This window comes from Primulina huaijiensis, chromosome 1, assembly GCF_012295235.1.
Source record: "Primulina huaijiensis isolate GDHJ02 chromosome 1, ASM1229523v2, whole genome shotgun sequence".
Classification (NCBI taxonomy): Eukaryota; Viridiplantae; Streptophyta; class Magnoliopsida; order Lamiales; family Gesneriaceae; genus Primulina; species Primulina huaijiensis.
In genome coordinates this window covers 169,757-185,809 of record NC_133306.1, presented here as the reverse complement: position 1 = coordinate 185,809, position 16,053 = coordinate 169,757, and the positions used below count along the sequence as shown (strand labels likewise).

The 16,053-nt window shown below is 35.0% G+C and overlaps 1 protein-coding gene and 1 pseudogene across 3 annotated transcripts; both read right to left on the bottom strand.

Annotated features, from left to right (window-relative positions):
* Positions 1 to 85: 85 nt before the first annotated feature.
* LOC140978262 (uncharacterized) lies at positions 86 to 3,165 on the bottom strand (annotated as a pseudogene).
* A 487-nt stretch (positions 3,166 to 3,652) lies between these two features.
* Positions 3,653 to 10,057, bottom strand: LOC140973269 (ATP-dependent RNA helicase-like protein DB10). Of its 3 annotated transcripts, none has more exons than XM_073435945.1 (9): positions 9,842 to 10,057; positions 8,695 to 9,068; positions 7,663 to 7,803; positions 6,960 to 7,028; positions 6,185 to 6,454; positions 5,478 to 5,828; positions 5,096 to 5,388; positions 4,362 to 4,742; positions 3,653 to 4,254 (listed from the first exon to the last, which is right to left on the bottom strand). In XM_073435945.1, exons 2-9 carry the CDS (start codon positions 9,010 to 9,012, stop codon positions 3,795 to 3,797), a joined length of 2,283 nt encoding a protein of 760 aa, XP_073292046.1. In that variant the 5' UTR covers positions 9,013 to 9,068; positions 9,842 to 10,057; the 3' UTR covers positions 3,653 to 3,794. The 3 variants fall into 3 exon arrangements, with proteins under 3 accessions (XP_073292046.1, XP_073292055.1, XP_073292062.1); XM_073435954.1 differs by having other exon boundaries at positions 8,695 to 9,043; positions 9,842 to 10,056; XM_073435961.1 differs by having other exon boundaries at positions 5,096 to 5,373; positions 8,695 to 10,055.
* Between the last annotated feature and the right edge of the window lie 5,996 nt (positions 10,058 to 16,053).

Here is a 16,053-nt window from a genome sequence, read left to right as displayed (position 1 = left end):
TATTTCATATTTCGATAATTGTTAAGATCTTTTTGGCAAAAATGATGAGAAAATCGTATGAAAAATTCTCTTCTCAGGCCTCCTTATGGATAATCTATTGTGGATTTTTTTTTTTAAATTTTAGATTAAGGTAGAGTTGAAGAGGACAAGATAATAAAAAAACATTAAGGAGTAAAAAACTGATCATTATTCTTTTGTAAAAAAAATAAAAGGAAAAGAAGGATAAACCCTTTATGTTGATACATACATTGTAGGAACAATAACGAGAACATAAAATGATAAACCATATATTTTGTAAAGCTTGGAAGTATTTTGACAACCAGAACAGTTGGACTTGCACGAATCTTCATCAACAATTTTCAGGCATCTCCACGGGCAGAAATTGTTCAAAAAGTTGGTCCAACTGTATTATGGGGAGGGAGACGAAAACAAGTAGAGAACAATTTGGGCATCATGAAATGTTTTTTTTTCACAATCAGTAGAAAGATTCCATAGCATGGTAGGTGCATTAGTGCCACAACCAACTAACTGCCCAATTAAATAAAGGAAGCAAGTTCATTAAAAGTACCCAATATTAGGGAAGTCGTCCTTAGAAGTTCTGCCTATGTTTACATACCATCGGTAGTCCAAATGTCTTACAAATTGGAAATAAAGATGACAGTTTATTGTCGTTTCAAACTAATTTTTTTCTATTTTCGATTCATTTATGTTTGATAATCTTCAAAAAATGTCGGTGCTCAATAACTTAATGTTAAACTTTGAATTTAATTCACGTCAATATTTGCTCTAATAAACTAATTTTTAACAATGGTGCCAACATTTGGAATTGGTATTAATATTTGCTGAATGATAGGAAAAAACGAACTTACCACAATGGAGCTTGAGCTTTTGACAAGTCAAGAAATGGATATGGCCACCTAAAACATATAACTACCGATGGTGAGACAATGAAATACAAATCTCTCTGTGGAAAAACGCTAGAGAAACTGCAGTTACCAAATTGACACAAAGGCATGAACAATCCACTGGAAGATAACATAGATACCCGTCCACAAATGGAAGTAGGAAACTCGGAACCATGGAAATCTCTGGAAGAAATATTTGAAGATTAAATGCTGAGTGAAATCGACAAAAATAATACAGGAAATACGATAGCAGCTCACCAGACTAATTAAAGCTGTATCACCAAGAAGCAAGACAGCACCAAGTGAATGTGCTAAAACTGTCAACTTATAAAAAAAAAAGGAACATTACTTATATACATATACATACACATATAAATAAGACGTCAAAAAAATAAGTAGAGGAGATGCGCAAAGAGTATATATTTTGGAGTCTTCAGACGAAAGATTGGCATCTTGCACTGCATCATAGAACCCTGAGCTCCGAATTAGTAAATATTCTGACACTTACAAGTAGGATGAAGAGTAGTTATCATCAAAAGGTTAGCACATAAACAAGAAAATGTTCAACTAAAAGAAAAAATGCAGGATAGAGAGTACTTGTTATCAAAAGCAAAGTACACAAAGATTACAAAAATTAACTTCAAGAAACAATGTGGAAATACCGAGAGGTTAGCGCTAGCTGTAAATTCTGTAGAATATATGCACAAATTGACTATGTGACTAACTATGATAAGCAAATGGCGTATTTCAAATAATTCTAAAAAGATTTGATTATATTTAGGAAACAGCGCAACGAACATAAAGTTTTTAAAACGACCAGTTGTAAATCACATCAAGCACCCTTGTCGCTTTACTTGTTAATGAAATCAATCCGGTATACTAGGTTTACTCAATTGAGGTAAAATTTTCTATTTTTGATCATTATGTTAAGTCACAAGTGATTATAAAGCACACGATCATTTTTATGATGACAAGTATGGCATTGATGACTTCACAATCACTAAAGAGTAGTCAAGAGCGGAAGCATAATGGACTTATTTTGTTTGTTATGTAATTACTTACAATGCTCGTCTCATAATCTCTGATTGACAGAAATGGGAAAATCACGCACCAGTAAACAATATCTGTAAGTGTTCCCGCTCCCGCTGTCATCTGTTTGCGGGTAAGGATAATCAGATCAACTTAATGAGTCAAAAAATATAACCAAGAAAACTGAATATTAAATTCATGCCTAAATTAAGTGATGACGCTATTTCAGATTCACATCCAAAAGTGAACAACAGAAACCGAAAATGACCATCCCACTTGTAGAAGCTGTTTGCATAAACTGATAACCATAAAGCGTAGTTCCAATAGCAACATTTAGAAATGATCCAAACTGGAAGAAAATAATAAGACACAACAGAGTAAACGTGATGCAATCCAGGGTTTTGACGGTAAAATCAATGTCATAGACCAAATTTGTTTATATTTTGGCTACAATGCAAATCATAAATCATACCCCAAAATAGATGACGCATAAAGAGAAAGTCCACCTGGAAAGAAGTACAAAAAAGGGGGGAAAGATNAAAAAAAAAAAAAAAAAAAAAAAAAAAAAAAAAAAAGACTTCTAAGAGATTATTAATGAATAGAATACAACCAGTTTAGGTACAATCAATAGAATATTCACCACTTTTATCTTCTCATTATAAGTATTGTCAAGGAATGTTGAAGTGTAGCTCAGTTTTATGATAGATAGAGCAATGACAAAATGGTGGATCCAAAGTTGAAGAATCACTTACTGAGTGTAGTAGTAAAAGAGTTCAAGCCCGTGTACAGCAACATGAAAACTGAGAGCAACCAAAAGCAGACAGAATGCGATTATCCGAAAGGACATAAAAAAGATTGGGTGAATTCCTTTCAGACAAGGCTTCCACGATTGATTATAGTAGCTCTCATTACTTGCCCTCTCTCCGTGTCCTTCAATGTTCATATTTCCATATTAGATTTGATCCAAGAACCAGTGGCGTCAAGACCCACAAGGCACATAGCAATACTCTCCATGTCAACCAAAAACTCAGGGTGGTAGGATCACTGTCGGCCAGCAGCGGCATTCTGTAAGCAAAATTTAACTTAACACACTCTGCAAAACATATGAATCGTATATATAAACAACCACCAATTGAAATCACATTATACCCTCACACAGGCACCAGTTTCCTGCTCAGGTTTGTATGTTTTCTTCCAGTTGATCACGAACCTCGGAAACAGAGGAGAAAGCAAAATAGTATTGTATTCCTGATGAGATGGGGGAACGGGAATGGGTGGGTCCTATATAGAAACTCCATCTCCATCTCCATCTCCATCTCCCTGTTTTTTTTTTATGAATATACGACCACACTATGCATGTCTCTGTTTTTGTGCATGATAGACACAGGATAAACTTCACGCAGTGGCTGGCGTTGGTGAGGAATAAAACAAATTGTAAACTCTCATTTTTAAAACGTAATATTGTTTTTTATATTACCTGATTTCGTTGGACAATTAATAAGTCTCTGAATTATGAGTTGGCACTCAAATATGCATTTAATGATGATAAATTCTCTTTAAGCATATTCATTATCATTTGTAATTCAAACTAAAATTGAGCTTTGACTTGCGAATTTCATAAAATCAATGGACCATGTCGAGTTATTGAATATTAATTTAACTAGTAATAGCAATCAATCAGACGTTTTCCCCCTAAGAGCATGGTTGATTGGCCAAATACCAAAAGTAATTGGATTTCTACGGATAATATTATGAATCCCCCATCAGCAGATAAAGCACAAATGTAGCAAAACGAAATTACAATGTACACAAACAAGCAAGCTAATGATACCAGTTCCAAAATATGTAAAAGACAGATGATCAAGCTGTCGTTTGAAACATGCTTGTATTCATCGTGCTTGCTTCTGCTGACAGAGTCGTTTCCTCCTGTTGCCCTTTATAACTAGGCTTTGATTCATCGTTGCCAAATCGCTCGGGTGATGATCTACCCAATTCATGATCAGTATTGGGTGAAGAAGGTGAATTTTCATGAAAGGAGGTTGGCTTAGATGATGATGATCGAGGCTGTGCCAACATGGATTCATGGTAACTAAATCGGGTGGCAGTTGCAGCTGCCCCATCAAATCTCTCACTGCTACGGCTTCGACTGCGAGCTCTGTCATGGTTATCACCCCATCCTGAGTTTCTGGTCGGGCTTCTGCTGCGACTTGGGCTTTCCTCGCTGTTCTTTGCAGCAGCCATCATGGTCTCATGAAAGCTCTTGTAAGGAAGGCTCCCAGTGGCAGTTGAATCTTGCACAGCAGAGGATTCAAAACCACGTCTACGAGTACAAAGTCAAATGTTAAACAAGCCCAACGTGCACAAGCAAGTTGTTTCACAAATCAAAACATGCTGCAAAAAAAAAAAAAAGCAGCCAAGACAACATACCTATTTTGCTGTCCATGGTCATTATTACAGCCACCCACCCTATCTGGAGATGATGACATTCCCCACCCACCGCTTCCCCCATATCTTCCACTATATGAAGATCGACCACCTCCATAGCCTGTATCATGTTCATTGGGACCTGAGCTCCATCGTCTTCCCCTTCCCATTCCTCCACTACCACCATAAGAAGACATATCAAGAATTTCAGGAGGAACGCGTTGATTTGCTCCTTGCAAGAGTTTGACAAGCTCTGGTGCATGCTTTGAATCCTGGTCACAGAAAAAGGTATAAGCCACTCCAGTGGCACCTGCTCGTCCAGTTCTTCCAATCCTGTGAACATAGTCCTCTATTCCAGTAGGAAAGTCATAATTTATCACAACCCTGGGAAGAGAAACTATCATAGCATCAGGTTATTCACAGACGCAAACAACGAATGATAGCAGGCTGTAAATTACTGTAATACAATCAGCAAGTTACTAAAGAAAATGTTTCCATTAAAGTCACCGACAAAGCAAATACAAGTTCGAGATAAAGGAAGGCGATCAACAAAAGATAAACCAGTAAATGAAAATAAACATGCTTCCTGCACTAACAAGAAAAATATTAGGTATTAAACATTACAGCATATCCCATCTCTCCCAGAAATATAGTTGATATCATTATCCACGGCAGAAGGATAACCTAAAATACTACCAGACAACAAAATCTGCAAGATCAGAGCTACAGCCACCAACCTGATGTCCTTAATGTCCAGACCACGAGCAGCGACATCAGTAGCTACGAGCACAGGAGAACTTCCATTACGAAACTGATTCAATACATGATCCCTCTCGCCTTGAGATTTGTCTCCATGAATAGCAGCAGCTCCAAATTGACGGGTTAAGTTCCCTGCAAGAAGATCGCACATTTTTTTTGTAGAGCAAAAAATAATTATCTTTGATCCCGGTTCTTGAGACCTCAATATCTGTTCCAGTCGCTTGCGTTTATCCATTGGTGACAAAACCTCCACATACTGCAACATTAAGAGCTACTACCAATGTCACTAAATAGGCATCATAACAAAGAGAAATCGAAACGTAATGATTCTCTTAAATGACAGAATATTCAGGTATATACCTGGGTTATAGCCTTGTTTGCAACAAGCTCGTCAACATTTCCAATGTTAACCTGAGCAGGGTTAACCAGTAAATCAGCAGCAATTCTTCTAACCTCCTTTGGCCAAGTTGCTGTGTACATCAAGGTTTGCCTTCGAGAAGGCACTTCCTTGACAATTTTTCTTATCTGGGGTTCAAACCCCATGTCCAGCATTCTGTCTGCCTCATCTAACACTAAATATGAAACTTGATGGAGCGTGACTCTCCTCATTTCTAGAATATCATTTAAGCGACCAGGAGTAGCCACAACTATATCAACACCTTTGTCTAGGTCTCTCAGTTGAGGACCTTTAGGCGCACCACCATATAAGCACTTCAAGTAAAAGTCAGAAATAACATTAGCAAAAAACTCGGAGAAAAATAAAAACAATGTCAGTCACAAAGTGATTACTTGTTTAATAATTTAAATTGGAACTGAAACTGTTTAAGAATATTGTTGACGAATGTAAGGACCTGATTCAACACCAAAAAGATGGCTACTTGTTTGACTACAAGAAAAGAAAACCGAAAGAGAAAAGATATTTTCAGAGATAGAAATAGATGTAGTTCATTTAAACCAGTTAAAGATACCAAAGGTTAAGGACAACTAACTATGCATAAACTACAAGCAACTTCAATCATAATTAAAAATTGTTCAAGCAGAACACTAGGAAACATTCAAAACCATACAGTGCAAGATATTTTAGATGATCTTCCAAACTTCACAGCTTCATCTTGTATCTGAGTAGCCAACTCTCTTGTTGGTGAAAGCACCAAGACTGTTGGACCCAATCTAGGATTATTCTGGCGTCTTTTCAGATGAATAAATCCAGGAATTAAGTAACCCAATGTCTTCCCAGAGCCTGTCTTAGCAATGGCTACTATATCTCGATTTTGCAAAGCAATAGGCCATGACTGCGCCTGTATCGGAGTAGGAGCAGAAAAACCAGCACTTTGAACCTATAAAATGAAACAGAAAAAACTAGCCGTTATGCTTCAAATTCCCGATTCCTTTCTCTAGAACAAGGGAAAGATGAAGCTTCATCTCCCAATAACGCAACGAACTGCTTGCAGAAGCAAGCAGAATGGAGGAACCGCCTCTTCTTCCATTTGGGCCAAGGGACAGACTGAATCACCACCAACAGAAGTCCCGGCCCAGCTTGAACAATTTGGAAGGCCCTTCAAAAAATTGGTCCATCAATAAGGGCAGTCCAAATACATGCAGAGCACCACCAGAAGGCAGCACATTGTGCGATACTGGTTCCTTCCTGGAACAAATATCGCTCCTACGACAAAAAAGCATGCATGTATAAACATGCACACCAAATCTTATACATGCACACCAAATCTACACTATATACCTCCAATAGTACTTAAAAGAGCAGAAAATTTGTTTGAATCAGCAGATAGACTTACAAATGCTTCCAACTGTCAAAAAAATTCAAAGTATAAATTAAATGCTTACCTCCCTCAATATCTCTGAAGGAAAGCCAGTGGCTTGAAATGAGGTAAAAGGCTGGGGAACATCAACTCCCTAGTCAAGTGAAGTACAATCAAAAAGTGAGAGAGAGAGAGGGAAAAATAACAGAACACGTACTCACAGAGTAAGGAATGCGTGCAAAATAACTGATACAAGGTGCACATTGAAGCTGACTAACAATTAAGTTGACTGAGTCTTGACATCAAAACTGTGAATCAATAATAATCACACTTGGATGCAGTTCCATGATTCCTGCTAATGATTTCATTGGAGTTTTAAGAAAATCCAACTAAAGGGTTTACTAATTCTAACCACCTAAAACAAAATCAACATCATTAGATAAGCATTGTATATGGTCTCCAATTACTATTTCATAAAAACACAAGTTCCTTAATTTTGTTTAGGAAACGTAACGATCAACTAGTACAAAAAATTATAGGATAAAGTTACTAGGATTCCATATGTTATATGCCAGAATCTACACTGTTAGATTAATCAACAGTCGAAATTTCAAGAATTGACCGAGAATGAAACCCTTCAAAACCAGGTAGGGGCAGAATGGAGGATCCCCCATAGAAATGGTTGATCTAGTTAAAGAGTTCGACAACCAGGTGACTTACATCTCTTCAAGAATTAGAGCAGATTCACAGTTGGAACTAGATGTGGAGAAAAGCAAATAAATACTTACATTTACAGTTATTTCATGATGACGGCGATAAGACTCTGCCGACAAACTACATTCTGTAACTTTAGAAACATATTGCCCACGTCCAACACCAGCTTTGGCATCTGAATCATCCAGTGAATAATCTGATTTGCTTCTGGCATTCTTACAAATTAAAGAAAAAAATGATGAGTTCTTCTAAGATCACAATACACGATTGATACAAACAAAACAATCTTTAAGCAAAGAACAGAGAAGTTTCTCATGATCGAGTTGCCCAAAACATATATTTCAAAGCTGCTTCGGTGTTGGATTCAATACATGTGCACCCAATTAGAAATAAATAATTATGGTAGGTGGATACCTGAAGGAAAAGAACAGATAAGGCAAAGAACACAGATGCACTTTCATAAGCCAATGAAACTTTTATGCACAAAATCTCCAATTTCAGTACTGACTTCAAAAGAACCACCCACCTTCTTATCAAACAAACTAGCACAACAGCGTATCACAAGCATGCTCATAAGTCATATGTAAAGACTAATCCGGCATTAGCAAACTCTAAGCAAGGAGAGCCGCAAACAAAAGTATGAAACAAAGAAAAAATTAAAACGAAAATGAAATGATTAATAAGATATGAGAACATGAGATAATTTCACTTGCATACCATACAAACTAGCAAGACAACATCACAAGAGTATGTTCACGTATAAAGACTGGTAAAGCACTAAAAACATTACAAACAAGGAGAACTACAAAGTAAAGAAAGAAAAGAAGTACAAAAAACTTGGAACATTGATTAATGAGATACAAGAACAAGAATTTTTTTTACCGCGGTTTAGATTCTTATAAAAGCTTAAATCAAACAAAACAGCAAAAAGAGTCGAGAAAATAGAAAAAATTGATGTTATATTAGCTTGGATATTAACCGGACCACAACAAAGCACAACAAAAAACCTTGTAGTAGTTATTTCAATTCAAAAGGGGATAAAAATCATCAGTAAATATATAACGTACACTGACACAGAAAATTTATGAAAGAAGCACTTGAGACACCTGATATGTTCCTGCAATTGACTCAACCTTTGTAAAGCCACCATCGCTACCGTCGTCGTTTATTTTATCATCATCATTGCCATTATGGTGTCCTTGAAGAGGCTTTTCCAAGCATGAACTTAAACATTTCTGAGATGGAACACAACTTGCATGCAAAGAGCCAACCGGCCTCTCATATTGCGTTGTATTAGTCTCAGGATTCCAGAAGTAAAGATATCCAGTTTTACCGTCAACCAGGCCCCTCCATGGTTTTGGAAGTGTTGGGTCGTCAGGTGCATACCTCACACCAGTGGATGAGGAAGTTACAGTAGCGGCCATAATAAAGCTTCTTCACAAACACTATGCGAAACTAATCCAAAAGGGAATGAAAAACACTGACAGAAAAGAAAATCTCACGAAATCATGAGAAGAAAAAAAACATTGCCTAAAAATAGTTGTCTGAGAACGAAAATTTAGTAAATGATTAATCATTGTCTCGTAACAATTTTGATCCATACCACAACATAAAGCAAAAAAACACACATGGGGAGAGCGGAGTAAAGTAGTTCGTTGAGGGGGGAGTAGATCAAAAGGGAATAAAAAGACATAAATAATTATTAGCGACAATGCATTCCATGTCATTGATGATTGCAACATTTAGATAAAAAAAAATATCATAGCATCTGTAGAAGCTAAGGACCCAGACAGCTTGCAATCACCAATCCACTCCAAAAAACTAAAAACGCAAACATATCTGCTAATGCATGAATAGAAATCCCATTACTTACATGAAAAAGTAAGGGAAATTTTGGAAAATCACACTCCATACCGTCCCAAAAACATAAGGCCAATTCATATAGTTGCCAAAAGTACCATAAGAACAAAAAATTATATCAAGTCATCCGGGCAATGGGAAAAAAATAAGGCCTGGATAAATAGAAATAAATGGATTAACGAATAAATTAAAAGTTAGATACAGAAATAAAAAGCTGGAAATGTTCGCCCGAAGGAAGATCCACGTCCAAAACCCTAAAACTACTAAGGTAGTGATATCTACCGCAATGGCAAGAACATATCAAGCATTACACACAGATATAGAAAAACCGCAAAATCAGAACATGCATTAGCAAATAAGAGCAGAAATGCTGGTGAAAAGGAGGATGTGTACCTCTGTCAAAATTCAAAATCACTTTATCCAGCGATCGATCCCTCAGTCTGTTGAACAAGAAGCGATTAAACGTCAGTGGAAATAAGCCCACGCTTCCGACAAATCAGAAGCCAACGGGGGATGAAGAGGCGAGAGTGGAGAAACAATGGAGTAAAGGCAACCCTTGGGGGAAGAGGAGAAGACCCCGCCAATTTTCCCCAACTTGCGACGGCGTATAAGACTTGATCAAATATATAGGGATGGGGCTGGGCTCGTTGAGTATTTGATTATCTGAATTCTGAATCCCCGGCAGCCCAACACGCAATATTTTAATGAAAATTTTAAATATATTTTAAGTTATTTGTGGAAAAATTAAGACTGATAGTCCAATTCGACAACGGTTCTTTCGATTCCATCAAATTAAAATTTTTCTCAAGCCATTTAAAATAACTCTTGTAAATTTTAAGCACATGCCTTGCCCACAAAAAAAAAAAAATCTTAGAAAAAAGCTTTTCAACTTTTCTTGGGGAAGAGGATCTATTCACAACTCGACATGACGATGGTTTAGGGATCTTGGGCGATCCATGCCATGCAAGTTGTGTGCAGCTCGTGAGCACGATTCGAGCTCGTACCTCTCTGCCTGATAGATCATTTCTTAAAATTTCTTCATAAAAGTCATAAATTAATCTTTTACTATGCTCGATTGTCTTAATCAAAAAATTATCTGGAAGTGATGTCCTGAAAATCATCAAAACTCTATCGTAAATTAATCATTAAAATCCTTGCTTTAAAATTTATTCACTAACTAAATTATTTTAAAAAATAAAATAATTATCATACGATCTAGGTTATCTTCAGAAATTTTTTAACGTTACGAACTCACCCTAAATATTTGTGGCAGAACTATATATGGAGCAATTCGACATAAATTGATACCGATATCGTCAAGAATTCCTAACTATTGCATGGGAACATGTTCATCTTCGAAGGGTTAATCTTGGGGTAACTTTGATTGGTTGTATAAGTTTGCGATGAGATATTTTTTAAAATTGTATACATGATTTCATAGGTGTATAACTAGTATTGTTTGGGTCCAACTTGTGTTTGGCCGGCCCGCCAAAAACCCATGTACGTGGGCCTGTCCGACTTCTGGTGGGTTAAAAATTTCTCAACCCAATCCAGCCTAACTTAAGATGGATTGCAAGTTTGGCGGACCATCTTGCGGGCCATTCAAAATATTTTTAAATATAATTAATTGAATTTAATAATTTAATGAATAAAAATTTAATAATAATACAATTATAAATAAATAATTTCACACTTATACATGTAACCAAAATAATTAAGGGGCGAACTCCTCGTTTTATCGTCTTTCAAGCATGAAATTGATAGCTCTACCTATAACTTCACTCGTAGATGTTGGGAACTTTAGGACTCAATAATGTTACTTTAAAAAACATCTTACTATAAATCAAACTCCTCAAAAACCATGATTTCGACATTTTACATGAATTGATTGAATAATCATTGTGAGAACCTCAAGTTCGGCATACTAACAAATTCAACGAAGCTGTAGGATCGAGTTCTTGTCTTTTTATCAAAAGTTATAGCTGGTGGTGACGGTGCAACTCAAATCTTTTTAATCGTATAGCATTTCAAGCGCAATGGTTCGATCGTTTTCTGACAAGGACACTTATGTCACCTTAACAATATCTCTTTTAATAATTGCACTCATTGCAATCAATGAGAATCAAACTTGTGATCTTAGCTTCGATACCAATTGTAGTTTCGAGCTATTGACATTTTACCAAAAGCTATAGTTGGTGGTAATGATTCAACTCAAAATTTTAAATTGTATAATAGTTTAAAATTTACGGTTCGATCACTCTCCAGCAAAAACAATTATTGCATCCCAATAAAAGCTAAGAGATTACCAATTTCAGCAAAGCTAAGAATTCTCGTTAGCATGACCATTTTCAGTTAACCATTTTAACAATCAAGTTTTAACAGCCGCAACCAAATTTCAGCAAACCATTCCAATATTTAGAAGTCATTTCGAATCTCGTAACTGAAGAACTGATTTGAAGTTATGATAGATAAATGACTGTAAATGAGAGGCAAACAATCAGATTTTACCCCATAAATAACACACTAAATTTTGAATAATTGTTATACAAAACTACGAACAAATCACTCTAAAAAACCGAGCAAGGATAAATCTTATTCGAGAAGCATTCCAGTAGCAAAGACATATTTTTTTTTCCCAAACATCATCCGAAACTTTAAGCATATTACGTTAAGTAGGCTTTCTGTTTTAACTTGTGTAATCTGATTTAAAACCAATTATCATGTATTTTATGTGTTTAAAGCCTGATTGTTGAAATATATATTTGAAAGATTACAGTTTATGACAAATGATAGGAATATATATTATAAACATTCCTGATTTATGTTATTCTTTATTCTTGCCTGACCCCTATGTTATCAATTAAATTCATAATATTTTCAGTGTATTAAATGATACATGTTTATTCCTAAAAAATATATTGTTTTATGTTATGAATATCGTCATTCAAGATTTCTATGAAAAATTATTTTAATGGCTGAGAAGCTTTTTTTCCGCTTACTGAATGACGATCTAATAAAAAATCATTCAGGTAAGAATGATAAAGATTAAAGATGAAAAAAAATCCAATTGTGGGACCCGTGAAGAAGATAAATCGTTTTTGTTGTTAAGTTGTTTTTTTCTATTATTCTGTTGTGTTCTGTTAGATATTTTTTAATTTATAAAATCCATGCTTATGAGATTAGTTATTTTCAAATATATAATTTGAGAACAATGCCAGTGTCACACAACACTTCAGATGCGGAGAGTGACGATTACACACTCTTGAAGCATGCTTATGAAATTTTCAACGTTTGTTGTCGTTTGATCGACTTTAAAATGCAATGTGATTGTCTCGAGTCTCTCTAGACTTGTGAACAATGCATTATTTATAATAATAGTGTTAGAGTTTAATTACAACTCTTCTCTTGGAGATTTCCATTCCAATAGAACTCTTGTGCTCATTTCGCTCAAAAATATCTGTCATTGTGCGCATTCCATGTCACGTGTCCTACACACATGACAACATTATTCTAATTAATTTTCTCTTTTCCACTGCCGTCTAATAAATCATAACTCTTACAATCTATTCAAAATCTACTTCCAGCCACCCGAGGGACCTTGATCGGAGCCTGTTCGATAAGCTCTAATAAATTATTTCGGTCTATTAAGCTCTTGACCAATCAAAATAATCTATTGATCTCATTCACCTTTACTAAAACAATAAGATTGCACTCTTAGTCAAATTGAAATTATTGGAATCGATAATCAATAATATTATCATCTGACTGATCGATGAAACACTAACAACTTAATGGAATTTGCACCACCCTAGGAGCGTAGCCAGAAGCTTTCCATCAGGTGAGCAAGTTTTGTCTTGACGAGTTATATTTCTTAAAAAAATTGTTTTATGGTCGCTACAAAATGAGAAATTGTGGGAAAAATTATCATAATCAAAATATTAATAAAACTAAGTAAGTGTAAAAAATATAAAGAATTGTGTGGAATTTAAAAAATCTTATATTCAATCTACATCCTTTACTATCAATGACTATTTTAATTTTGGTTTCATAATCATGTACACATTAAAACATATCTTTGAATCAAAATGAAAACATCATAAACTTTTTTTCGTTGCCATAAAACTTGGAAATATATAATAACTTCGCAAAATAAAATTCCAAAAATTACAAATATTCTTTTGTGTTTATTCCAATAATTAGCTCATACAATGAATTACAAAACCGTAAAATCACACTGTTCTATTTCCGCAATTTGAAAACTTTAACCTAAATAAAGACCTCAAAATCGCAAGAGCTTAACAAAAAAGTTCATATAGACATTTTATCGGACACTTTTCATTCATTCATTACATAAGAAATGTTCAAACCAAAATAAAATTCTCTTCAAACCAACCGATTTAACCACATTCAAGATAAAAAATTCTATAAAATCAAATATCTTGAGATATATATAGTCAACAATAACCCTCCAAGGCCTTGCTATATGCCGGGTTTAAAGGCTTATCAAATTCACAAAAAATTTCCAAGGGACGTGCCTTGTTATATTAATTAATTTATTCTCATTCATTATCTATCTCCAAATATGTAAAATCAAACGTTTGTCGTTGTATTAAAAACTATAGCTGATGGTAACGATGCAAACATCCCAAACTCCACGTTTCAATAACTTTTCGAGCAGTGACAATCATCGCATGCACCCAACAAACCACTTTCAAATTTGAAGGAAAATTAGCTAGATAAATTGAGAACCTTCATTTTTTTTTTTTTTGGAAAAAATAAAATTTAACTGACGTTTTATATCAAATTCGATAGTGTCTCAAAATTTAACTAAACGAAATGCTTTAAAACAAATAGTCATCACACATATAAATTTCATAATATTTATGTGCCTGACCACTAATATAATATAATATATTATTCACACAAACCAAGAATACTACGTTTGAGCTTAATGGGGTTGAAGAATGTCAGGTTTCTAGTTTATATGATTATATTTCTTTGATCTGCCGCATGTGTGTTTCATGGGATCATTTGACCTGTTCCAATGCCAGAAGTAATTTTTAATGGGATGAACTAGTAATTACTAGATTCATCACACCTATTCATACTCAATCCTTGTTGATCAGAAGTTGGACTTTGATTTTAATATACTTACTAGTGCACGGTGATGGTTTCATCAATTACCAAATAAGTGTATTTTCCTCTTCCTTTTTTTGTCACACTCCAATCCAATGACTAATTAAATATTATAAAATCTTGAAATATGAACAATCAATGAGCGAAAAAACTGAAATTGAGGTCATTCAAGTAGAAACTCAGGAGACTCGATTAATCCCTTGTTTCATTCAGCAAATATTTGTTTCCGAATAAAAAAATTTAAAATCTTTGTCTATGGATACAAAAAGATATATAATCACATACACACCTACTTGTTTGTGCTTATATATATGGTGGGGGTGCAACAGCAAATGGGGAGAGCGTATGTGTACGTGATAGTGGGAGGAGGGGTATCGGCTGGCCAATGAATTTGTCAAGAGAGGCATCACTCAGTGTGAACTCTGCGTCATCTCTGAAGAGCCGGTAACTCTAGTATCTCTTAATTTTCACTTATATATGTATATATTTTTTTCCTGAAGTTGAATGTATGTGTTTGTTGCTATCTCTTTGACTACGTTGTTGTGTTCATTTCTATTTGGAAAGTAATTTGTGATGAAAATGGTTTATTTTGATGTTTGATTTGGTGCTTTCTCAACTTGCTTGTTTTGTTTATTCTGGTACACCTTTGCAGGTTGAGCCATACGTACGAAAGGCCTGCATTGAGCAAAGGGTAATTATTTCCAGAATGTATTCATTCCCTTGTGAGATTCCTTGACGATATGCTTGTTCCTCATCTAAATGATATATTTCCTATAATGATTTTGCACCTCTATGATTAATCTAAGATCAATACCCATAATTTTGAAACTTATCATCAGTAGGAAAATGTTATATCGAGCTCCTTAGATGCATGATATTTACCTGTCTCTTCTTTGTTCCACAGTAAAATAAAAACATGCAACTCAGAATCATGGCAATGCCGTTCAAACAAACAAAATAATCATAGCAATGCAAGAAATGAAAGGTAGACTGACAGAAATTCAGGATTGGGAATGGGACCAGGAATATGATTTTAGGCATTGAAATGTAAAATCGCAATTGGGGCAGTGTGCTTGGTAGATGTTAAATTAATGGGTTAATGGATTCAATCCCTTTAAAAAAAATTTTTATTTCGATTTTACCAACTTTTTTTTATCAAGTGTAACTTACCAGTCAAAAGGAGTGAAATTTGTGAACGGAAATGTGTAGACATCATTTGATTAAGGTAAACGTTTTAATCCCTCTCCTGCTTTAGAAACTTCATACCCGTGTAATTTCTCACGTATTCGATATTTGAAAACGACCAAATCTTTTGTAAGGTCACTGCTGTTAATCTTAAATAAAAGATTTTGTTTTTTTCTTTGTTAAAAAAAAAAGAGAGAAAAACCAGAGCCTGAAGAATTTGAAAGACGCTACTCCGCGCGCCTAAAAAAAGCAAGCCCCACTTAAATATTTAGCATTCATTTCCA

Coding starts and splice junctions, on each gene's coding strand:
- LOC140973269 (XM_073435945.1), bottom strand. CDS start 9,012: ATGGCCGCTACTGTAACTTCCTCATCCACTGGTGTGAGGTATGCACCT. Junction 5,829..6,184: donor CATCTAAAATATCTTGCACT/GTATGGTTTTGA, acceptor TTTTACTTGAAG/TGCTTATATGGTGGTGCGCC. Junction 4,743..5,095: donor CTGGACATTAAGGACATCAG/GTTGGTGGCTGT, acceptor TTCTCTTCCCAG/GGTTGTGATAAATTATGACT.